This window comes from Thamnophis elegans, chromosome 11 (genome assembly GCF_009769535.1).
Source record: "Thamnophis elegans isolate rThaEle1 chromosome 11, rThaEle1.pri, whole genome shotgun sequence".
Lineage (NCBI taxonomy): Eukaryota > Metazoa > Chordata > Lepidosauria > Squamata > Colubridae > Thamnophis > Thamnophis elegans.
Window position 1 is genome coordinate 4,254,362 of NC_045551.1, and position 26,509 is coordinate 4,280,870.

The 26,509-nt window shown below is 41.5% G+C and overlaps 1 protein-coding gene across 1 annotated transcript in view; it reads right to left on the reverse strand.

Annotated features, from left to right (window-relative positions):
• HMCN1 (hemicentin 1) overlaps positions 1-9,536 on the reverse strand; it is a 264,205-nt gene extending 254,669 nt beyond the window's left edge. The window contains 1 exon segment of the mRNA XM_032226793.1: positions 8,840-9,536. Coding sequence (XP_032082684.1) covers positions 8,840-9,128 — 289 coding nt within the window. The 5' untranslated portion in view covers positions 9,129-9,536.
• Positions 9,537-26,509: the final 16,973 nt, after the last annotated feature.

Genomic DNA, 26,509 nt, shown 5'->3' on the forward strand with positions numbered 1-26,509 from the left:
TCTACACTCGAGGAACTTGGTTAGTGTGCGCAAAGGGCAAAGGAGAATCCACTGGGTAAAAATATCAAGCAGATAATTCCAGAGGTATTCCAGCTTTGCTTCCTTTTGATAACCAAAGGACTTCCCTTAGCATAAAATTTAATTGGATCCTAAGAATATCAGTTGAATTTAACTGGATTCCAGCCATACCATTTCATTTCACTAGCAATAATGTCAACCAAGCCATTTAGTATAATGTCCTCATTAACAAAACTGCAAGCTGGATCACAAATGAAGATTCATTCATGAATGATTGTTGCAATATCAAATGTGTACTAGAATTATGCAAATTCTTTAGAAGTGGTGCTTTGCTAGAAAGACCACCTATGTGTAATAAAAATCTTTAAATAGTTTACTGTTCTGACCCCCCTCGTCCCACACCAACGCACACTCCGAGCCAAAGATAAGTTACGGCATTTAATGAACAGACAGACAAGTCCTTGGCAGCAAACCAGCACAGACAGCTTGGGCAGCAATCCAGCACAGATAAGCCGTGTGCAGCAATCCAGCCTGCCAAGCTCACCATAATGTTCTCCAACATTAGTTCCTGCGTTGACTTCTGCAAAAGGGGCAAGTGCACAGGCATTCCTTTTATAGTCTGGAGAGGAGCCTAATGACCCACCAGCTGAGTGAAATTACCTCCTGTAATTGCGTAATTGTTCCTTACGCCGATTAGCTCTCCGGTGCCAGGCATCTAGGAACAACTCCCTTGGCTCCTCCCCACTGCTGACGTCAGGATCATACTCCTTGTCTCCTCCCCACTGGTCCAAGGCTCAGGCGCCTCCTGGTGGCCAACCAGCCTCTCTGTGCCCTGCTCGGAGTCGGAACCCTGTCCAGGGTCCTCCACATCCTCCAAAGCCGACCTCATAGGGCCCCTCGCTGTCGGAATCTGGTGGCAGCTCCAACGGCTCCTGCTGGGCCACAACAGTTTACTATACTGTGAACTGTACATCCTGCTTGTATGGAAGCAGCCAAGAGCAGTTTATGAAGCAGCTTCCAATTCTTGGGAAAAGACATAGCTGCTTAATGACTTGGAAGAAAGGTACTTTATGCACTCCCCTATAGGGAAACACTGCTTTTGAAACAGTATTTGTAAATTACCATCGGTAAGAACATTCTTACCGATGGTAAGACGGGGTGGCGCAGTGGTTAAATGCAGCACTGCAGGCTACTTCAGCTGACTGCAGTTCTGCAGTTCGGCTGTTCAAATCTCACCGGCTCAGGGTTGACTCAGCCTTCCATCCTTCCGAGGTGGGTAAAATGAGGACCCAGACTGTGGGGGCGATATGCTGACTCTGTAAACCGCTTAGAGAGGGCTGAAAGCCCTATGAAGCGGTATATAAGTCTAACTGCTATTGCTATTGTTATCTGCAGTTCAGCGGTTCTAATCTCACCGGCTCAGGGTTGACTCAGCCTTCCATCCTTCCGAGGTGGGTAAATGAGGACCCGGATGTTGTTGGGGGCAATATGCTGACTCTGTAAACCGCTTAGAGAGGGCTGAAAGCACTATGAAGCGGTATATAAGTCTAACTGCTATGCTATGTTATCTGCAGTTCAGCGGTTCTAATCTCACTGGCTCAGGGTTGACTCAGCCTTCCATCCTTCCGAGGTGGGTAAAATGAGGACCCGGATTGTTGTTGGGGCAATGTGCTGACTCTGTAAACCGCTTAGAGAGGGTTGAAAGCCCTATGAAGCAGTATATAAGTCTAACTGCTATTGCTATTCTGATTCTTTTCAAAACCAACATCTTTTAGGAGGACTCCAATCAACTTGAGACATCAAGAATCAGCTAAACCAAGTGAGACAAACTGAGCTACCATGGACATGCAAATGTTTTTTTTTAAAGGAAAGAAAGAAAAGAAAAGCCATGATGTGCTTGCAAATGAAATGACTTTTACCTCTCTTTATTTGAATTGCAAAACAAGAAAACATATCATTTCTCCCCAATGACTCTTTTCCTTTCTTCTTCTTTTCCAAAAACATTGATTAGCAAAAACAGTCAGGTCAATCCAGCTAAACTTAACTGTTTTTTTTTTTTTTTAAAGAGTTCTTTTGCAAACCAATTTTTAGCATTCCATTGTGCAGCCTAACAGAATGCCGGAATGTTCAATAATATTCAGCTTCCCTTGAGATACGGCAGTTCATGAAAACTAACTAGTGGCCCAGGCTTTAAAAATTATATAGGCTTCTGCTACATTTAACCCTCTCTATGCTCCCGCACTAAGCTCTTTCTATGCCCAACACTAATTTAAACAATATGACTGCATGCAGATCTTCTTCTCCCTGAAACAGAAGTGAGAATGAAGATGGGGAAGGAAAGGGTCCAGGCAGTTTTTCATCCTGGAATCTGAGTCTCCACATAATTCTAACACATGGGCTTTACTTTTCTTGATCTACCATACCTGGTTTTAAAAATCCATATGATGTCAGCAAAGAGAGTAGAAAACTCTTTTAACTCTTTCCGTGGTCATCTGGATTTCTGCAGCCCAAGTGAATCATTTTTTACACATGGACCCAAGGTCACACAAATCATTTGCATCCACACTCAGAATCTCTTCCACTTAAAGGCTACCTCTACTACTCTTTGTTAAGTTGCATTGCATATAACAATGCATTATATTATTAAAGTGCATTGTATCTAACTTTTGTTCTCTTCGCTCAGAGTTTTTAGGTGCTTAAAATACTCTATTGTTCCCTCCTGTGCACAGGTTGAATAACCTAAAATAAAATGATTGTTTTAAACAATCCATACTGTAGCTAAAATTATTGTAGATAATCTACCTTCTTCCTGTACAGAGGAGTATATTCTGGGTTAATGTCCACCTTTGCAATCAATGCAGCCCTAATAAGAAATTACGAAAATGGTGACAAAAGTTTAGCTTGCATAGATTGACACATTTTGCATTTCGGAACTCTGGAGTTTGCAGAGATGCTGAATCAAAACAGACGGAAAATATGAATGTAAGTATAGCTGTGGAGAGTATTTTAATGAGCTGCCATTACAGCTTTTGTTGACCCAATAGCAGAATATAGCTTTAACTTATAAATAAGTAACTATAAGGAAGGAAATTGGAATGGAGCTCAGGTAGAAGTGCCAATTCAGACTATTGCCTTTCCATTTTTTTAAAGCACAGAGCCAATTGCAAATGTTGCCAGGTAAGATGCTTAAAAATGTGGTTTTAATGTGGCATCTTCTTAAATAAGGAGAAACTTTATTTTCCTTCCTGTTTCCCATATTTTCAAAACTTTGTATGAAACTAGAATAAAAATCAGTCATAGTTTCTATCGCCCTTGAGCAGTGTATGGTTGGGAAATAATTCTGGGTGCAAGTATCAGCTAGCTTTCAAAATGAATTCCAATTATGAAATTCATTCCCGTAAGAATCCTCGCGAGTTGCTTTTGAAGACTATCCGGAGCGTGCAGCTTGTTTCAACACGTAGTGGTCTAACAATATTAGGCACTTCTCATTGTGTTCAGTTGTCACCACAGCTACATGAGCTGTACCAGTGATGTGCGGTGAGGTTATGGCTGGTGAGGCAGAAAGAAAGAAAGCAGCTTTTGGCCGCCCTGCCGCTATGTCCGACATAGAGGCGTCTGCCCCTCTACAGGAGGAGGCAAGAGACCACGTGCCTCATCTACATAAGGAATTTTCGGCTTTTAACCCTTGCTTAACTCTGCTCGAGTGATCATGAAGTTTGCAAGTTTGCAAGTTTAATAACATTTATATGCTGCCCAATCCCGTAGGACTCCGGGCGGCTTACAGTACAGAAATAAATAAAAAAAATAAAATACAGAGAAAAAAAATAGATTTAAAAAACAGCACATCCTAAGTTTAAGAATGGATGCCCAAAAACTTGTAACCAAACGACATGCTTGATGAAACGGAGGAGAAAGTTGTTCTTTGTTCTTCTCTTGTTTTGTTTTGTATGCGTTGTTTTGTTTAAAAAGAATAAAAATATATATTGTTTAAAAGAAACCAACTTCCCAGTCCACATAAGGGCTTAACTCTATCTGTGCAAAGGCTTTCCTGGCCACAGACATGAGTTGTGAATCCAAGATCTCCCGATTTGTGCACCCTTCCCAAAGGGATCGATATGGTCACCATTCAGAACTAAGATGGAGTGCGTCCAGATGTTGTTAGCCCAGTGATCACTATATCCTATGAGAGTTGAACTTACCCATTCCCATCCAGAAACCTAGAGTCTACCAATACCTGAGAGACCGCCTCCTGCCAATTACCTCCCATAGACCGATCAGATACGCACAGACTAGGCCTCCTCCGGATCCCATCTGCCAGCCAATGTCGGCTGGCGACTCCCTGGGGGAGAGCCTTCTCTGTTGCAGCTCCAACCCTCTAGAACGAGCTCCCCGTGGAGATCAGGACCCTTACTACTCTCCCGGCCTTCCGCCAAGCCACAAAGATCTGGATGCTCCGGCAGGCTGGGGGGCTGTTGAATAGCAGCCCCACTGTAACTATGAATGTTGTGTATTTTACATGTTGTTTGTCTATTTGTCTATTTATCCCCTTCCCTTGTTTATTGTAAGCCGCCCGGAGTCCTTCGGGATGTGGGCGGCATACAAGACCAATAAAATACAAAATACAAATAAAATACAAATGCTGAGACAAGACCTGGAAGGCATCACCTGATTCGCAACGGTTAAACTGTACAGCTGGGTATTCATCAGCATGCCAAAGATGTTGACCCCAAGGACCTCATCCAGTGGCCTCATATAAACAGGAAATGCGAGTGCATTCTACCCCACATGCATTTGTCTTCCTCCCACCCTCCCCTTCTAAACTGAGTAAACCCAGAAAACGAGATAGAAGAATCACCAGAACCCTCCGTTTTAAACACGTTTTTTTAAAGAGACAGAGGCTAGAGGTTCCTCCAGTTACAAAATCTAGATCCTGAGCAAGTAATAACCAATATAATCAATCTGATTAAACAATAATTCCAAGCAGGAAATTCCAACCACTGCCACCAGCTGTCAATTAACTTTACCTTGGCTTGCAAACTCGGGAGTAAGATGCAACTTTGTCCAAGGCCAAATCTATAGAGGAGTCGACCCAAATTAAATGAGAATGTGCAGAACCCCAGCTTACACAGGATGTCCTAACAAATATTGCCAATATCAGAACATGCTGAGGAGGCTCAAGTAACACCAAAGCCTTCTTTCAATCAGCCTTTCAACATTTGAGCTCAATCAACATGTGTTCCCTAATATTTCCCCTCATGATATGTCTCCTTCAGACCCAAAGCACTGGCTCCTTGCCACTTTCAAAGCCTTGATTGAATAGGTCTAAGAATTGACCTCTAGACCAGGGCTGGGGAATTCTAGGACTTGAAGTCCACACATCTTAAAGTTGCAAGCGTTGAGAACACTCTGGCTGGGGAATTCTGGGAGTTGAAGATCACATATCTTAAATTTGCCACGGCTAAGAACCATTGCACTGGGGTCTTTCCCCAACTATCTCTGTCTGATTCCAACAAATCCTCGGTCACATTTTTGCACAATTACATACTTCTTCTCTCAGTTTATATTTTTCTAGTCTTGCATCTTCTGGTTTCTGAAGGGCTTGGAAAAAAAAAGACTAGCAGATAGATCTGAATGTTCTCTCTCTTTTATATCTCACAAGAAGAGCCAAATTTCATGAAATCCCAAGCTCTTCCATGAAAATCCATTAATTTCTAGTGAAAACTTCAGATTTCAACTATCTTATGCACAAGATTCAACTATCTTTGTCTAATCATTTCAGTAAGATTGTCCAAATCACATTTTAAAATATGTTTTAACTGTATATTTTTAATTTCTGGCACATAGGATATTTTATGAGTGGTGCATTATAGCACCTGATGTCATAAAATTCCACCCTATTGCTAGAATTCAGATCAGGATATGTCAAATTTTCCCCCTCCAAGACCAGAATTCAGGAATTCTGATATTCTGTAGTAACACTTTGTGTTAGCGGTTTGAGTAAATATTACCTCTTTGCACAAATACATACCACTAGCACCCAGTCTCAGTTTTTGAAGCAGTTGTGTAAGCAAAGGGCATCGCTATTTAATGCTCAGAAGAATAGAACTTCATGTGTGCTAACACATCTTGTAAATTATCTTTTTTATATTCTCCAGAGCACCTAAAATTTATATCTATAAAGATTCCCCTTTCCTGTTATTGTCTAGTTCCTAATCTCAGGAATGCAGCCATCATTTATTCCAGGACAACATTAATTTAAAAAAAAAATTAATGGCATTCTACAGGGTTTTTTTTTTTTTTTTACTTTTTTGTAAAGTAAAGTTGGAGGAAGAGCTATTGTTGCTCTTTAAGTTTTGGTCATGATGGAAATACTTCGTTTGCTGGCACATTTAACAACTGGACCATCTTACAAGGAATGTCTTTGTCCTTAGATAGCAGCTAGCGATTTACCAGACCTTTCTTTAAAATAATATTAAAAGCTCTTCCCTTTGTAATGACATTTATGTTTATACATAAAGAAACATAATCATGTGGCTTCTTGACAAGGAAGTGATTTCTAAAAACCCAATGTCTTTAACAAGAGGGAGAAAGAGTTATCACCTGGGAGCACATCTTCAATAAAAGTAGGCTTCAGATTTCTGGCCCAAGCTTTTGAGTAATTCCTTCCATATCTAAAACCGGAATAATTGGTCAAGTCGTTATCCTGTAACATAGCTGTTTTTCTCACCAGAACCATTATTTTAAAAAAACCACACCACAAACTAACTTATAGTTAACGTGTCTTAAATTATGGGTGTGTTTCTGCCCCTAGGATCTGGGGATCTGGCAATGTCACCTAAATACTGACAGTTGCTCAAAGAGAAATCTAATTTCTGAGAGAGCCTTCTCTGTGGCTGCTCCGACCCTCTGGAACGAGCTCCCCGTGGGGATTCGAACCCTCACCACCCTCCAGGCCTTCCGCAAAGCCCTTAAAACCTGGCTGTTCCGACAGGCCTGGGGCTAAAGAGTTTTTGGCCCCCTTCTCGAATGGTATGGTTGTTGTGTGTTTTTTAAATTTTGTATTGTTATGCCTCGTCTTTTTTATCCCCCTGTCTGTACCTCCTTCCCTGATTGAATTGTGAGCCGCCCTGAGTCCCCTTCGGGGAAAAGGGCAGCATATAAATGTAATCAATCAATCAATCAATCAATTTAACCCCATATAATTCCCTATCAATCTGGAAGAAAGTTGGATTAAAAAAATGTTATCTTAAACACCACGATGGGACTCCAATGTTTGACCGTTGGGCCCTCTGCTGGTACACATTGCACTGCAATGTGACAGTTTTTCTCAAATATGTTGGTGCCTCTTTTGAGAAAAAAAATGGCAAACAAAGAAAAGAAAAACAAATTTTATTCTGAGGGGAGAACTCTAGGCCATCTAGTGAAAAATAGCTCTAAGCATGCATCCCTATTATTTTATGAATCGTACTAAGAATTTCACCATTCAGTGGCTCCTTTTTTTCTTAAACAGCAAATAGAGTCATAGCTGAAAAGTAATATCTTTTTATCATTCCCACAACTCAAACATATTCCAGATGACTTCATTACAGAATAGCTCAGGAGAAAGAAGAAGCTGGAAGTTCAGATTTTTTTTAAACAGAGATTTTTTTGCATGTGTCTGTAGTAGTTTGTGTGGTTTTATTGCCCTCTGCCCCAGCCCGAGATACAGTCTGCATTCTCTTTCTTTGAAGGCTCATCCAAAGATGTTTGTCAAAAGAAGGAGAAAGTCTTAAAGAAAGGAATAGAAAACAGATGCTATGGAGTGGGAGAGAAAGCAGGAAGAATGCATGAACAGTCGGGTGTAGAAGAAACGCAATGAAGGACAGCTGAAGCATCAGCCTTAACGTTTGATTGTGTCCCACGAACTTTTCATGGGAAATACAATGAGTTTCAGCAGGGGAGCGTTAAAGATCGTGCTTTTGGAGCATATATATAAATCATATCCTGCCTTTTCCAACCTGGAGCCTTCTGGATGACTACAGTTAGAGGTTTTTAGAGTTTTAGAGTTTTATTTCATTTGTATGCCACCCTTTTCCCTAAGGGGACTCAGGGCGGCTCACAACTCAAAGAAGGGAAAGGGGGATACAGACAGTCCCCATGGGCATTAATTGTCTGGCTGAAGGTGAAGGGAGTTATATTGTAAACCATCAGTCCAGGAAATAACAGGTAAGTGAAGGCTTCTGCATGTAAATTAATGGTTATTATTCTGAGGGAAGGGCTACTAAAAAAAGTATTTCATTTACAATAAAAAAAATTATAAAACATTGACTGAAAATATGACATAGCATGCTTGTATACTGAATATAAACTGATTCTTAGGGATATCTTCTCCACAGAGGCCATTTACAGTTAATAAAACCATGTTCTGGAGTCATGAACTCTGTTTTCAAGTCATAATTCAATTCCCAAACAATGCACCTATTTTGGCACATTAATTTGTTGCAGAAGCTACATTCATTTAATTAAGGAAGTCTCTTGAAGTTTCTTCTGGGGGAGTTTCCTTCCAATCGCTATTTTATGAATAGCAATAATTCTGTCTCTATTTTTATAATGTTTATAATGTCTTTTGTAATCTAAATTTGAAGACAACCTGTTCTCATACATCCCTGGTCCTTTTATTTGTTGCATCACACACATACACACATACAGAGAGCATCTAATTTTAATCACACCCCTTCCAAACCCTCTGTTATGGAAAAATAAACGTTTAAAAATGCCCATCTATCTGTACAGGCGTGTCTTTCTAAGTATTTCCCAATTTTAGAGCAAAATACTGCCTTACCTGGATCATGGAAGGGAACCAGTGCAAAGTTGTAAAGTGGCCTCTTGGGTCTCTTCAAAGAGGTTTCCAAAATTTTGGAGGCCCCTTCAATGACCTGAACTAAGTCATCATACATTGAACCAGTCACATCAAAGACGAAAGCCAAGGTAGATGCTCCTTGTGGGATTTCTTCATTGGTGGGCTCAGGTTCTACCACTGCATCTTGGGCGCAGGTAGGCAAGATAAGGACAAGCAAGAGTGATGCGCAGAATCCTACAGCCTGCAGGGAAACATTGTCATGGAAATCCATGGCTTTCCCTCCTTTCTGTGGGACCTCAGCAACATGCTCAACTTTCCACCTCAAGCATCACAAAGGGTCCAGTCCGGTTGTGAAGAATGCATTGGATCAATCTTCTTTTTTCAAAGCAGCAACAGAAGTCCTCTCCCCTCCCCTCTCTTCCTTTCCCCCCACCCCACAAGAACTTTACTTTCCACAGATTCAGGAGAGGCAGAGAAAACACAACTACTTTTGCCTGTGTAAGTTGCCGGCTCTTCTTCCCTTCCCCAGCTTGTAAGCGTTTGGCAGCCTTTCTCTGAGTCGAGAGAGAGAAGGAGTCCCATTCATATCCCCCACGCAGCTGCTGCTACTTCTGTTGCCACCTCTGGATTCTTTGGCAAGAGGCACAGGCTCTCCAAAATTCGGCTGCTATTGGAAGCCTGTGGCTGCAGCGGCTGCTGCTGGTGCTGCGGAGACAATGAGGAGTGGATGCTCAAAACAAACTCGCCTTCTCATTGGCCAACCCCATTTCCCCACCTTTGCCTTTTTTTTGGGGGGGGGGGGTGATCTCTTTAAAAAGGTATTTAAGCTCCCTGGAGTGCCACAAAAACCACTCAAGGCAAAAAACCCTTTCCTAAGCAGTCATAAAACATGGCACATACTTGTCACTCGGTTTGGGAGGAAGTATCAGTCAGAGGAAGGAGGCACCTCTGTTCTTCATTGAAGAAGGTTTAAATATACTTCCATCCAGGGTGGGGGTCTCTCCTTAGCCATATGCTAGCTCCCTCTGCTCCAAGTAATTTGAGCTCTGCTAGGCAGAACAGCCTCTGCAGAGAACTCACACTCCAAAAGGCACAGGCTTTCCTTTTGCAGAACCTACTATGATGTTCCTGAGGCAAAGTAGTTGCAGCTGAGATCAGAAGCCACAGCTGCCCTCCATCATGTTGACTCACTCGTCAGGCAAAATTTTGCCGGCCCAAGATATTCTTTACATTCCTTAAAATTGGTGAACATGAAACAGAGAGCCAAGGAGAAATTTCCCAACAGTGAGAACAATTCACTAGCTTGTCTTCAGTAGTTGTGGGTTCTCCATCACTGATGGAGGCTTTTTAAGAAGAGACTGGACTGTCATTTGTCTGGAAGGGTATAGGGCTTCCTCTTGCATAGGGAGAGATGGACTAGAAGACCTCCAAGATCTCTTCCCGCTCTGTTGTTCTGTTAAATTCAAAGGGGTGGAGTCAAAATGCTTCAAAACATTGGACCTGACATTCTTCAATCATTCATATGCATAATTACACACACACACACCACACCACACCACACCACACACCACAAGTAGTCAGTCTTTGAAAGAAATTGTCCGGACAAAAGCAGTATGAAAAGTTCAGTCATTTGGTACCCAGAGTGGAGTCAGAGGTTCATACAGTGAATTACTCAGAAGCATCTTCAAGTTTAAATGAAGTGATGAGCGCTTCCTTCTCAGAGGAAGAGGAGGAAGGGCTGGACGAGGTGTTCTTGGAATCATGGAAAGCTTGTTTACTCAAGGTCACAGATCTGACTCAGATGTGTATTTCTTTGTCCTACTATTTTGTGTTTGCTGGATTTTCAAAATCCAAAATCTGAGATTACCCCAAAACAATCCACGCAGTTAACGAATATAGTATTCCTGTTCTGCAATGGATAACCAGATAAGTTGTCTTGTCCACAGAAGCATCGTCTTTCACCAAAGAATATCTGCAGAAGGGACAAAGTGGGAACAAGTAGTCCTCACATCTGCAATTGAGCCCAGAATTTATGTTGTTAAGTGAAACAGTGAGTTTTGTCCCATTTTCTGGCCTTTTTTTGCCATAGTGTTTAAAGGAATCACTACAATTGTTCACTTAGTAGCATTTGTTAAGTGAGTTTGGTTTCCCCACTGACTTTTTCAGGTCGCAAAAGGTAATTTACCTGACACTGAGACACTACAATCATCTGTTGCCAAAAGTCTACATTTTTTATCAGATTTTTTTATTATTTTTTCCCTTCTACAACACCTTACAGTCATTACATCAACATTGTTATGTCATCATACCTGTACATGTATATAATATTTCGCTTCTATAGTTACACACCTTTATACACAGTTCTATATATATTTATGTATAGTTTTTTGGCTTAATTAATTTTATTGCTGTTTTGCAGCCATTTGTACCAGTTGTTCCAAATTTCACAATATTCCGACTCTTCTTTATCTTTTAATTTCAGTGTTAATTTGTTCATCTCTGCACAATCCAAAGGTTTTTTTTAATCACTAATTTGTCCGAGGGAGTATTATTTTGTTTCCAGCATTGGGCAAATGCTATTCTAGCTGTCATTAGCAGATGTGTTAATATGTACTTAATTTTCTTTGAATATTTCCCTTTGATTATTCCCAGTAGAAAGATTTCGGGTTTGTATTTTATCTATTCTCCTGTAATTTCTTGTCTGAAAAGGACTACAGATAATTTAGACAAAACTGTTCTCGTTCTCTCGTTCTTTCTCTCTCTCCCTCCCTCCCTCCCTCTTTTTTTTACCTATGGAGAGTCCCTCTCACTCCAATATGATCCATTTGCATTGTTTTTAGCCTTCTACAGCAAGAAGATTCCAGATTATACAAGCTGCTTATAGAACAGTCCATCCACTTTAGATGCTCACAGAGAGAGAGAGAGAGAGAGAGAGAGAGAGAGAGAGAGAGAGAGAGAGAGAGAGAGAGAGAGAGATTGAGATTCATGCAAACGGTGTGTTTGAAGGAGGCAAACTTTGACAGCATGTTCCACTCTCCTTCACTCGGTTAATCATACAAAAGAGAATTCCTAAGCACTGCTTGTTTCATGCTGTCAAATGGTAAGCAGATGTGCAATAGAATGTGTGGTGATGTGGACGAATGATAAATGTGGCTGAATCCTTATAGAGCACCATTGACATGGTGATTGATGACTAACCTCCACAATTAAGACGTGTGCTTAAAATTCAGATGCAAAGGGTTAAACTTTGTGTAATTTTACCTACATGTCTGTCTGAGGTTCTCAAACTCTAAAGCAGCTTTTCAGAGGGAGGGATATCCAGGAGACAGGCTGTTATCTCTTCCATTCTGGCTTCCTAGACCAGTTTTTTGCATGTTGTTTGCCATTATTCCAAGCAAGGTTGGTCCAAAACATTTTTCTAGAAGAGACAAAGGAGGTTGACACCTTTTCCTATTTATATTCCAAAACAGGCTAAACTAGCAGTTGACTTTTTGCATGCATTGGGTTGTGAATGCTTACCAGCACACCTAAGCCAGAAGATTTTTATAATCAGGTTATTAGTAGATCCGGCAGAAGCAAAAAAAAGGCAGGAAATTCAAAAGGCAAAGGTAAGTGACTACCACCAGTGCACCATCTCCATCCAGCATTTTCTGCTTGAGATGTTTGGCTCGCTTGGTCTAATGTTACGGCTGGACATGGTTCTTTTTTATTAAAAAAAAAGGCTCTCCCTTCCAATCCAGTGGTGGGATTCAGCCGGTTTGCACCTATTCGGGAAAACCGGTTGTTAACTTTCTAAGCAGTTCGGAGAACCGGTTGTTGGAAGAAATCTCTTTTTGTTTTTTTTCCACTTTACAGGGCTAATCCTGTAAGGAAGGCAGGAAGGAAGGAAACATTCTGGTGTTGTTTCTAGTCTAATCTTTATTCCCCTGCTTACAGAAACTGCCTCTCCGATTAACCCTTAAGACATTGTCACAGCTAAGGTGAAGCACCCATCGATCTGAGTGACGTTGAGTTGGCCACACCCGCAGTCACGTGACCACCAAGCCACGCCTACCCAGCTGGTCATTAGGACAGAGGAACGGTTGTTAAATTATTTGAATCCCACCACTGTTCCAATCCATTTTATTCTCAGTATAATCCAGGCTTGGAGAACAACTTGTGATATGTTGATTCTGTGCAGGAATGACATTTGTTTCCCAAAATGCATTGGATTCAGGAGTAGGACTTCAAATTCAGCCAGTTTGCACCTATTCGGGAAAACCGGTTGGTAACTTTCTAAGTAGTTCAGAGAACCAGTTGTTGGAAGAAATCTCCTTTTGTTTTTCCCCACTTTGTAGGGCTAATCCTGTAAGGAAGGCAGGAAGGAAACATTCTGGTGTTGTTTCTAGCCTAATCTTTATTGCCCTGCTTACAGAAACTGCCTCTCCAGTTAACCCTTATTACATTGTAACAGCTAAGGCGAAGCGCCCATCGATGGGAGTGACGTTGAGTTGGCCATGCCCACCCAGTCACATGACCACCGAGCCCTGCCTACCCAGCTGGCCATTAGGGCAGAGAACTCGTTAAATTATTTGAATCCCACCACTGCAACTAGGCGAAGATAAAGAACAAATGCGATCATGCCAATACATCCAGCTCGGAGTATCCTGTGTGGCATGGTTTTCAAATAACGGATGTGGCCAAGTGCTGTATTTATGGCTTGTGACAAATTTATGGGTATGACCGCAGAGCTGAATTTATGTTGAATTTTGTTGATGGAGAAAACTTTCCTTATTTGCTGTCAGAGAGAGGGGAGGGGGCGGCAGAGGGAGAGGGAGAGAGAGAGAGGTAATTAGCCACAGCAATCCAGGCTTCATCACATTGTGACTGGAAAATTATTCATGATTGTTAAGATCAAGTTATGAAGGCTTGGGCTGGCTTATAAAAAGCAGATGTTTGCATTCCCTTTTCCTCTCTTTTCATCAAGGACATCATGAGAAGTAAGGGTTTAGCCAGAGCAACACAAAATGGATGCAGTAAAATCCCAGCCATGAAAAACCAGCTTCCTCTGTCATCTGAATGTTCACTGAATCTGTGATGTTCACTGAAATGCTCAAAAACCTGTGAAATAAAAGGTATTGATTCAGAGTATTGGTGTCAGATGCTGCTTCATTTAATAATCAGGAAAGAAACCACTCAACTCCATTTTTTTGAAATTAAGTGTACTTTTACTAATTACAAACGAATAGTAGCAAAGCAAAGCTGAGTCTGGTTAATTGGGTGCGAAAGCAATGAATATCATGTATAGTTGAATCCCCTCCCCTTGGCACCCCAGTCCATAGTCCAATTATAATTCACCCAACTGTCAGGTGGGAGATGTCTTCAAAAAACATCACCAGGGTGGAATGCTGGACAGTTAACCTTGGCGGGAAACTCCCTTCCTCCACATGCGCAATGAGATGGTCAGGACAGCTTCTGGAATATTCCTCCAGCACATAATGATTCCCCTCCCAAATACCATGCCACCCTCTCCGTTTCAATGCCAGCTGAAGCAGCAGCAAAGCAGAGGCTGACAATTGGTCATTTTCCTTCTAACCTTAGCAAATATGCAAATATCCAGCATTTAGTTGAACAGGATCTCTGAATGGATAATTCTTCATTCTGTGATAACAGAACATAGCTAATGGAACATAAAGCTCCAGGCGCTCTTTGACCAATGTTGAAACCATTTCCATTCAGAAATAACATGTCAAGTCTCTCTTTGCTGGATTAGATTTTTCAGAAGAGCCAAAAACTGGACTTAAAATTATTTCATCATACAGGTGATCGATGGAGGCTGAAATGCCTGTACAAAAACAGCAAAACAAATGCAAAAATAAAAAAAGATTGCGCAAGAGGCTGGAAGCAACTCCAGTAAAATCATGAAGATCTACACAGAAATAAATGCTTCTGTAACCAGCCCCACAAAGAGTAGGGATGGAGTAGGGATGCTGCTGTTTCCTTTCATGACGTGAACAACACAGCAGGATTTATCCAAGACTGTGCCTTTCTCACGAAGCTTCTGTGCTGGTAAAGCCATGTCGGCACGTATGCCTGAATATTTGCAACCACAGAAATCCAGGCAATTTCCCGTCCCATAAACAACTGGGTTTTCTCTCACACCTTCATTAATGATCCAGTTCTTTTGCAGCCATTTGGTTTATATGTGTATTTCGAAGTGTGTTTGTTTGATTGTAGCATTAGCATGCTGACATTCTCAGCTACGGAGAGAAATAAAGAGAAGAATTGTCTCATTAAAGCAGTCTAACTTTCCTCTCTCCTCTTCTAGTTGAAGGCCATTCTTCCTTCAGACACTGAAAAGTAGCACTGATATACATATAACATTTCTGACAACTCTGTTATCATTAACCAATTATGGAGGTACCTGATAGGGTAGGGCCCAGGCACTTTTTCACCTGAGGCAGAGTAGTCCATGGCACACATCAGTGGTGGGTTTCAAAAAATTTTGGAACCTCTTCTGTAGGTGTGGCCTGCTTTCCGGGTCCACTGGTGGAACCTCTTCTAACCGGTTCGGTAGATTTGACGAACCGGTTCTACCGAATAGGTGCGAACTGGTAGGAACCCACCTCTGGCACACTTATCAAAGCTTATCAATAATTCGAATACTGAGGGAAGTAAATTGCATAATGTGCACCCTCCATCACTGGCAATAAACATCACAAATCCAGTTAAGATGTCTCCCTTTATGACACCAATAATTTTCAGCCGTCTCACTCTCCTTAATGATGGGCCTCATCCTGACACTCCATACTGTTCTATTTCTAGGAGATGCTGCTACTCCTTATTAACAACTGATCATTAGTCACAGTGGTGGGATTCAAATAATTTAACAACCGGTTCTCTGCCCTAATGGCCAGCTGGGTAGGTGGGACTCAGTGGTCACGTGACTGGGTGGGTGTGGCCAACTCAAGGTCACTCAGGTCGATGGCCGCTTCACCTTAGCTCTTACAATGTAATCAGAGTTAACCGGAGAGGCAGTTTCTGTAAGCAGGTCAACAAAGATGAGGCTAGAAACAACACCGGAATGTTTCCTTCCTGCCTTCCTTACAGGATTAGTCCAGTAAAGTGGGGAAAAACAAAAGGAGATTTCTTCCAACAACTGGTTTTCCAAACTGCCTGGAAAGTTACCAACCGGTTCTCCCGAATAGGTGCGAACCGGCTGAATCCTACCACTGATTAGTCAGTTCCTGTGTGCTAAGTAAAAGAGGAAACAAGCATCCCAAATTTCTTTTCCCCAAGAACTATAATCGTATCTGAATGGCAATATTATAAAAAGCCGAGGTGGCGCAGTGGTTAGAGTGCAGTACTGCAGGCTACGTCAGCTGACTGCTAGTTCGGCAGTTCGGCAGTTCAAATCTCACCGGCTCAGGGTTGACTCAGCCTCCCATCCTTCCGAGGTGGGTAAAATGAGGACCCGGATATGCTGACTCTGTAAACCGCTTAGAGGGGGCTGAAAGCCCTATGAAGCGGTATATAAGTCTAACTGCTATTGCTATATGTCCATCATCCCTCCCCCTTCCCCCTCCCCCTCCTCCTCCTTTCTATTTGCATCATATAAATTTAGACCAAATATTAGAACATCTGCCACAAGAATACTGAAGAAATCAGAAGCAGGAAAGGAAAACACGTAAGGAAATCAGGAAAAATCCAGCAATGTTTCAGGGATTTGATAAACATGTATTGGATGGTTTAGGTGTAGTACGCTTTCCTTCAATGCAAGGAAGTTGAAATATTATACTCTTGGGGAAACTTTTCAATGCTGTGTTCTTAGATCTTGAATCATTCCTTCCTCCAATGTGCAATTCCCTTCTAACGTTTCCACAAGCAAAGGGCTCAGAATGCCAAAAGACTGCTTTGGCAGCAGGGATATTGCAATGCTAGAATATTAGTAATAAATATTGCACTGGAGTTGATGAGTCTCCATTAGAACAAGCTCATTTTTGTATCCTCATATATATGTATGGATGGTGTAAAATGAAAAATTAGACTTTTCCGGTGGCAAAATATTCCACTTTGCATGCCCGCCCCCTCCCAAGGATTTATTTTTACTGTTTTCCATTCCCCCTTCTCTTTGACACATAAGTTTTACATTAATATCACTGCAATTTACATCTGCAACACTTAGGGAAATATTGCCACGTGTACAGTAAAAGTAGCACCTATATTAGCTCAAATGCAATTGTTCCAATTTTGAAATTGGTTTGCATTCCTGTACTACATTTTACAAAATACATGTGATTTCTTGAGAGCCCATTTGATGTTATCAATGGGATATAACCAGGCAGATCTACTGGTTAAGGCACCAGGTTTGAAACTGGGAGTCTATGAATTGGACTAGAAGTTGGACTAGAGAATCCAAGGTCCCTACCAACTCTGCTATTGTATTGAATTGTATTAATTCTAGTCCTGTCTTAGATGTGAAAGCCAGTTGGGTTAGTTTGGGCCAGTCCAGAGGTGGGTTCCTACCAGTTCGTACCTATTCGGTAGAACCGGCTCATCAAATCTACCGGACTGGTTAGAAGAGGTTCCACCAGTGGATCCGGAAAGCAGGCCACACCTACAGAAGAGGTTCCAAAAATTTTTGAAACCCACCACTGCTAAAGGGTTAGGGGTGCAAGGATCTTGTAACTTGACAGCTTTAAGACTTGCATGCTTCAATGCCAGAGTTCCTGAGCCAACGTGACTGGAGGAGGAATTCTGGGAGTTGAAGTCCACAAGTCTTAAAACTGTCAGGTTTGAAGACCCCTTGTTTTTTTTTCTAAAGGGTTAGGGGTACAAAGGTCTTGTAACTTGACAGCTTTAAGACTTGCATGCTTCAAATGCCAGAGTTTCTGAATAGCTACTTGGACCGACCTAAGTACTAATTCATAATTTCATATCTGGTCACATCGGTGGCAAGCCGCTCCCACAAAGGGGGCCACACCCACAGAGTAGTTTCAAACAATTTTTGAAACCCACCACTGGGCCAGTCGCTCTCTTTCTCTCTCTCAGCCAAACACACCTCACAGGGTGTTTGTTGTGGGGGGAAATGGGAGGAAGCAGGAGTATTAGGTATGTTTGCCGATTTGAATTTTTAATAAAAATAATACAGATGGGATATAGATAAATAAAATATAAATATTTACACAGACATGCAGCAGTTCATCCTTTGCTGAATGAGCAGTAGATTCAATTGGAAGCTTTAATGATAACATAAGGATATTGTGCCAAATGTTATACCCTTATGGAGAACTCACACCAGAGGTGGGTTCCTACCAGTTCGCACCTATTCGGTTCGTCAAATCTACCGAACCGGTTAGAAGAGGTTCCACCAGTGGACCCGGAAACCAGGCCACATCTACAGAAGAGGGTCCAAGTTTTTTTGAAACCCACCACTGGTCCTTGGATAGGATTATTCTACACTATCATGCTCCTATTTATAAAACTCAGGGCCTCTGTGAAAGGTAAGGATGACTACTGCGTTTGTGGTGCAATCAGAACATTGCGTGTGTTGAAGTTGTTTTAACGCAAACCAAAGATGCCTTTTAAAAAACAAGTTTGCATCCTATTCTTATGTATGCCAGTGCTGTGTGTGGGGTAATTTAAGGTGGTTCTGACAAGTGTCGTCGGCATCTTCATATCTGGTCACATGGGCGGCAAGCCACTCCCATCCGGTCACATGGGCGGCAAGCCACTCCCACAAAGGAGGCCACACCCACAGAGTAGGTTCGAACAATTTTTGAAACCCACCACTGACTCACACATTCCCAATATATATTCTGTCAAGCAAAGTATAGACAGTGCCAATATCTTTAGGAAGGAGTGATGCAGTTTGTCACCTAGTGCCTCTGGAGACTAAAAAAAGGGGGGCTTATTCATTTTAAAATGAGACAGAAGTCTCTGAGTATAGACTGAAAACGAAATAGAATGCACCATCTCCAGAAATCTATGAAAAAAGTGCAAGTGAATTGACAAAACAAAGGAAACATTGGTTTAAAGACTATTTCTACAGTAGTAGATAACAAGTTTAGCATGAAGGTTAAGTTTGCATTATAACCTTTGCTAAATCAAAGATTTTTTAAATTCTCTGTATAATTTAGGAAATTGAGTTTTTAATGCCAACATTGAGGGTTCAGGCACGTTCCCAAGGATCTAATCTTTGTCTTCTCTTTAACATTTTCTGATTATAATGATTCTCTCTTCTCTTTACTTGGACTTTGAGATGGATAGAGAGATCCTATTTTTAGCCGACCATTGCCATCCTGTGGTTTATTCAGAGCATAACATTCTTGCATTTCATTTTTTTAAAAATGTGCATCGTTCTCTAATCATCAGAGTAGCTCTGCAACTTGATTTTTTCCCACTGCTGAATATTTGCATGTCAATATTTAAAATTAAAGTTCTGTTTACGTTTTCTCTTTTTTTAAAAAAAAATGATCTTATTTATTCCCAGTAAGATTTGCTTTTCCTCCAAATTGATACATTTTTATTCCACTCATCTAGAAAAAAAAGAAGAACAAGAAGCAATGGGTGGAAACTAATCGAGGAGAGAAGCAACTTAGAACTGAGGAGAAATTTCCTGACAGTTAGAACAATTAATCAGTAGAACAAGCTTGCCTCCAGAAGTTGTGAATGCGCCAACACTGAAAGTCTTTAAGAAGATGTTGGATAGCCATTTGTCTGAAACGGTATAGGGTTTCTTGCCTAGGCAGGGGGTTGGACTAGAAGACCTCCAAGGTCCCTTCCAACTCTGCTATTGTATTATTGTATTATTGTTTGTATTATTGTATTATTGTTTGTATTATTGTATTATTGTATTATTGTTTGTATTATTGTATTGTTGTACTGTTGTATTGTTGTATTGTTCTGTTGTTCTGTTGTTCTGTTGTTCTGTTGTTCTGTTGTTCTGTTGTTCTGTTGTTCTGTTGTTCTGTTGTATTGTTGCATTGTTGTAATCTCTCCTATAGGAAATATTCAATATTTAAATATTTAAATCTTTTACTACAGAAAGGCAGGAGAGGTTATAAGTGTCTTATGTCTTATGTTTAACATACTCTAAGGCAGGGGGGTCAAACTCAAGGCCCAGGGGCTGGATCCGGCCTGTGGGGCCACCCTGGAAACAGCAAAGGACTGGCCGGCAGTGCCTCTGTCAGTAAAAATGGAGTTCAGGAGGACTGAAAACAGCCCCCCTGAGCTCCATTTTCACTGCCAGAGGGTTCCAGGAGGCCGTCACAGCCGAAAATGGAGCACGGGAGCCCATTTTCACCGGTAGAGTGCTCCGGCCACCATAGGTGCCCCTAACATGAGTGATGTTGAGCTGGCCACCCCCACCCTGGCCACCCCCACCTCATCCCCTTGAGGTCAAACACAACCCTGACAATCATTATTGTATTAGGGATTTAAAATAGAAAAAAAATAGTAAGTTGATTTGTCTGACTACCTTCCACCAACAAAACAAATCTGAATAGATACTAAGAATAATTTCTAAATTCTATCACCCTCTGCTGGTAATTTAGAAAAAAATATTTAAAATATTTTTTTTAGTTTAACAGTGATAAATTAAGGATTAACATTTCACCATGATTCCAGTAGGAGTAACTTGTTCCACTGATTTCAAAGGATCTCACTGCGATTCATTCACGATCCCTTTGAAATCAGTGGAGCCAGTTACTCCTACTGATTTGAAAAGAACTAAATATGGAGTCGATTTCCCTTTCCCCCCACCCCCTACAATTAATTATACTAACGTTAAATTGTTGGAAGATTCAGTTCCAAGTCCGCCATTAAACCATCTTTCCAAGCAGCCTCCAAGTTCTCCGGTGTTTTTTTCCCCACTTGGAGCTGAACCCAAAAGGACATTTCTTTCAACACTACAAAGTACAATTTGAAATTTTCAGGAGTAATTATTAATATTACAGGTACAACAACGAAGTGCTGTAATGTTCTTTGCATTTTTCTTCACCTCTTGCTGTTTATTAAAAACAGTCACAACTTTGCAAGTTCACACAATATGCACAGCTAATTTAATTTTACCAACACTGTTATAGTCAAGAGATCTTTCTCCACGTTGGTTTTGTTAAAACTCTGCTTCCAATTATACTGAGATGATTTTTATCTTCTTCCTTTGAATAAAAGTAATTCAGGGATGTGTTTATTTTCTTTTGTCTAAGATTTTAGCCAACTGATTTCAACAGCCCGGGACATTACAGTCCAGATTCTTGGTGATTAACAAGATTATGTTTACCTTTAAAAGAGAATAGTTGTTTGAGTATATGGGCCTTTTCATTCAACAACACTGTGTGGATAATGATAGTTGGCCACTTGAAAAGAAAAATGTCACTTTCCTACTGCTGCGTTTGAAATGAAATCACAGCACAGAAGAAAGATGTCTTTCACGCTTTCATAAATTCATCCCAGACTTTGGAGGGGATTATTATTGCTTGCTGCTTCCCTCGCTTCCCATTTCCTCCAAACCAAAATAGTCTAGCCTTAATTTTGGAAAGAATAATAGGTCTGATAATTCTTCCTCTTGTAAGATGATTCATCAAAGTCTCCCCAAAGCATAAAAAGACGAGGCTCCCAAATTCTTGTTATACAGAGCCATTTCCTGCAGCTTCAGCTGGAAGTCTTGAAGGGAATGTCTTGCTAAAATATTTGGCCTTCTTGTCTTGATCTCAAACCGAACACAGCAGCAGGCTGATCTTCCATCAGTCACTACAGAATAGACTTGCTTTTATTATTTTAATTCATTCTTCTGAAGTCTTTTAAACCCATTCATCAGCGGTGCAGGGCTCCCTGGCTTACATTAAGAGATCTCATGGTTTATCAAAAAAAAAAATCCACTTCAAAGTTTACGATAAGAGTTGCTTGGAAAGGGTGTCTTTCAAAGTGCCTTTTTCATTCAGCTCGGCTGTCAGTTTTGATGTTCTGCAAGGCTGTAAGTTAACACGCTGTGTTTCGTTGTAATTTTCAAAAACGCACACCACAGGTAGGAAAAAATCAATTACATTACAAAAGCTCCTCTACTACACAATCTTTCATAAGATGAAAAGGCACCAATAGTAGAAAGACATGCTCTGTAAGGATGGGATGGGATGGGTAGAGTAGGGTAGGGTAGGGTAAGATGATGAATGTTGATTTTATTTATATGCCGCCCTTTTCCCCCGAAGGGGACTCAGGGCGGCTCACAACTCAACCAGGGAAGGGGGATACAAACAAGAATTTAAAACTACATAAAAAACAATACATGATTAAAAACACAACATTCGTACCAATTTGAGACGGGGGCAACAGTTCTTTAGCCCCAGGCCTGTCGGAACAGCCAGGTTTTGAGGGCTTTGCGGAAGGCCTGGAGGGTGGTGAGGGTTCAAATCTCCACGGGGAGTTCGTTCCAGAGGGTCGGAGCAGCCACTACTCTCCTCTGAGTAGTCGCCAGTCGGCCGGCGGATGGAATTCGGAGGAGGCCTAATCTGTGGGATCTAATCGGTCTAGTGGAGGTAATTGGCAGCAGGCGGTCTCTCAAGTACCCAGGTCCAATACCATGAAGGGCTTTATAAGATATGGTACGGTAGGACAGGGCAGCATAACACAGCACAGCACAGGATCATAGCATATCATAGGACTACAAGGGATGTTGGAGGTCTTCTAGTCAAACCCCTGCCCACAGCAGGAGGCCTTCAGGGACGTGCAGTCAGGGGAAGCAAGGGAGGCACTTTCATCATGAAAAGAAAAAAAATGTAAAAGGAAAAAGGCAGAGGTAGTTGCTGTCAGAGTCACAGTGGATGACTCTGCTTAGTGCTTAACTGCAGGAGGAGGCGAGAGAACCACGTGCCTCCTTTACTCTATCTTTATGATCACTTAAGCAGAGTTAAGCAAGGGTTAAAAGGTGAAAAATTCCGTATGCAAAGGAGGCACATGGTTCTCTCGCCTCCTGTAGAGGGCGTTTTTTAGAGGCTTTTTAGAGTTCTCTGGGAGCAATTAGCTCAGTCTGACCTCAGAGCTCTTGCCTTTCTCCTTTTACATTTTTTTTTATTATTTTCATGATGGCAGGCAAGAGCAGAGTTGAAATCCTCTCTGAAACAGCTGGAAAAGGTGCGTGTGTGGGGAGGGAGAAGGAATTCAAAAAGGTTTGAATACATGCAAAGCCACGTTGCCTTTTCAAACACACATACACACACACACACACACACACACACACACACACACACAGCTGGATAAAAGTATATAAGCCCAGCTTCACTGATTACAAGTTTGAAAAGGCAACGTGGCTCAACTTGCAATCAAAGGCTCGGATCGGAAGGCAGCAGGGGACTGGGGGCGGGGTATGGCAGAGGAGCTGCTTTCAAGCTATTGGAAAATATATCCAATCCAACTTCTGTGTTTGTGTTTGTTTGAGAGTGAGTGAGAGAGGGATCCAACTTCTCTGTGTGCGTGTGTCTGTTTGAGAGAGGGGGGAGGGAGGGAGAGAGGGAGGAAGAAGGGAGAGGGAGAAGAAAAAGAATGAAGGAAAACTTATTTTGCAAGGGGGAAATGCTGTCACTTTAAATTGGAACTGAGCATGCCTGGCTGTGGAATTCTGGGAGATGAAGTCCACAAGTCTAAAAAAATTGGAAACCCCTGTGTCAGTGCCTCACCAGCCATAAACCTCACCGCACATCACTGGAGACCTTATATCATCCCAGGAAAATGATTGTCCAATCTTTTCTTGAAAATCTCCAGTGATAGAGCGCCAGGAGCACCCACTGTTCCATTGATTAATTATGTCAGATAATTTCTTCTTAGTTCCAGGTCGGATCTCTCTTTGACAAGCTTCCACCCATTGCTTCTTGCCCTACTCTCAGAAGCTTGGGAAAATAAGTTGACCGCTCCTGTCTCTGGCAGCTCCACATGTACCAAAAAAAAAAACCCAGATATCGTATCCCCTCCCCTCTAATTCTTCTCTTTGTTACCCTAGACATTCCCTTAACCATTCCTTGTACGATTTATCCTTCACACTCTTTATCACCTTCGTTGCTCTTTGATGGATTCGGAGTCCAGACATCACAGGGTTCATTCCAAAATGTCTCTCTCCCTTCGCAGGGTTTATTCTTTTTTTTTTTACACAGTTTTTACAAGCAAAGCAAGAGCATAGATAGCAACAGCATCATAATTGGCACATTCTCCTTGTCAATCTCTAAGAACATCCCACCCAGGGTGGAATCTCACATAACTCAATAGTTTCTGGTAGTGCCTGGTCCTGCTAATTAGGTGAGCGCATAGGAATCTGAGGTAACCAGCCACTGAGATCATGGCAGTGTGCTGCGCCATGGCACGACAAAACCACGCTCCACTAAAGCGCGCCCAATTAAACCGCATCGCTGACGTCATCAACAGGGCGACAACAGCGACCGCGGAGAAAAAAGGGTGCTTTAAATAGCGCTTTGAAAGCAAGCCGATTCAAGTTAAGGTAAGGGTTAGGTTTAGGGTTAGGTTTAGGGTTAGGTTAAGGGTTAGAGTTAGGTTTAGGGTTAGGTTAAGGGTTAGGATTAGGTTTAGCGTTAGGTTAAGGGTTAGGTTTAGGGTTAGGGTTAGGTTTAGGGTTAGGTTAAGGGTTAGGGTTAGGGTTAGGTTTAGGATTAGGTTTAGGGGGGTTAGGTTTAGGTTTAGGGGTTAATTTTAGCTTTAGCATTTACAGCGTGCTTTTTTCGTCACGCTGTGATGACGTCAGCTACGCGGTTTTGTCGAGCGCGCTTTAGTCGAACGCGGTTTTGTGGTGGAACCGTGCTGCGCATGTCTTTATGTAACCTTTCCTCCATTCCTACAGCTCTTCTCTGCACTCTTTCTAGGGTCTCAGCATCTTTTCTTTCTGAGGAATAGCTCTGATATTTCCACACTGCAGATTTTCAACAAAGCTTCCTTTGATTTGACCAGGATGGTGGTTTGATGGTCTGTCTGAAACACACTTACCACAGCCTCTGCTTGAGGGTGTTGTTTTTTTTACACATCCACACAATGGTCATACTGTTTTTCCTATTTCTTGGACTAGAAAGGGAAAGGGACACATTTCTTGTCAATTTCAACTGGAGAAAAGTAGAAAATTCCATCAATGAACTTGTAAAAGAAAAGAGCTTTCACTATTCCACGGATGAATATGGAAAAACTAATGGCAGTGCAAGAGCAGAGATCAGGGACTCCAGCATGCAAAATGAAAAACACAACTTTTGAAGTGGCATCGATTAACACAAGCAGAGATTGCTATTAGCTGCTGGCCAGAGTGTGGTGATGAATGATGGAATCTTCCCAAAATTACAAGTGCCATGAGCTCATACTGGGGCAAGATGGAAGGAGAGATCTGGCCTTAGTCTGATTCTGGACTAGGGCACTTAAAGAACAATACAGACTAAGAAAATATGTCTTTATTTTTTTTAATTTATTTTATTTTTATTAAAGATTTAATGGTAGACAGGATCACATGGCTTGAGCCCTGAACAGGATCACATGGCTTGAGCTCCTGAGCCTAATCACATGGCTTGACTTCCTGAACAGAAAAGGGCAGAGATGCTGAGAGTCCCCGGATTTATGCCCTCTCCTGGGCTTTGAACTTCCTGGGTCCTACAAAGAGTATCCTGATTGGTTGCTGTCAGAGGTCATAGCTAGCTTTGTAGATTATGTGCTAAGTTTGGTTGAAACTTGGTGGGTGGTGAAATGAAGGGCAATGAGACACGGTAGATCTTGGTTATGTAGAATAGGCTGGCTCAGGCCTTAATGGTCCATTGAAAAAGATGGGGGGAGCTATTAAGAGTGAGTCTGTTTCCTGCCTAAAACATGTTTCTCTAGCTCAGGCCTTAAATGGCCCATTGACAAAGGTGGGGGCTATTAAGGGTGAGTCTGTTTCCTGCCTAAAACATGTTTCTCTGGCTCAGGCCTTAATGGTCCATTGACAAAGGTGGAGGAATATTAAGAGTGAGTCTGTTTCCTGCCTAAAACATGTTTCTCTTGCTCAGGCCTTAAATGGCCCATTGACAAAGGTGGGAGGGGGTGAATTTCTGCCTCTCTGAGTTTCTACTTCTCTTTTTAGGGGAAATGTTCTGCCCTTTTAATATTTTATAATATACTTCATTTTTTTCTAGGAGAGGGGTGAGTGCTAACTTCCTACAGAAGAACACACGAAGATCATGAAGAGCCAAGTGCCTGTAAAAGTTGACCTTACCCAAATTATTTTTTTAAAATTTTTTTTATTGTTTTTATTAAAGGAAAACACACACACAAAAAAAACATTTTTCATTACATCTTGCAGAAAGCGTATCCATTGGCTACAAGTACATTTCGTGCGTTTCTTCCACTATCACATAAATTTCATTCAGTTTAAATTGTACATTTTAGAATTTATATATTTTACTATCACTGTACCGCCATTTTCATTTAATAGGGTTTTAAGGACACAGCCACCTACTGGCATTTTTTTTCCCCAGTCTCAATGAATCTGCCGTAACTTTACATCTTTATAGCTTATTCTAGAAAAAAGTTGGTTAAAAAGATATCTAACATTCCCTCTCCCTTTTTTTATCCTCCAAACTCACAAATTGACGCTTCTGTCCATTTTACTTTTACTAGTACATCACACCTGCTTATATTATTAAATATTAACATTTCTTT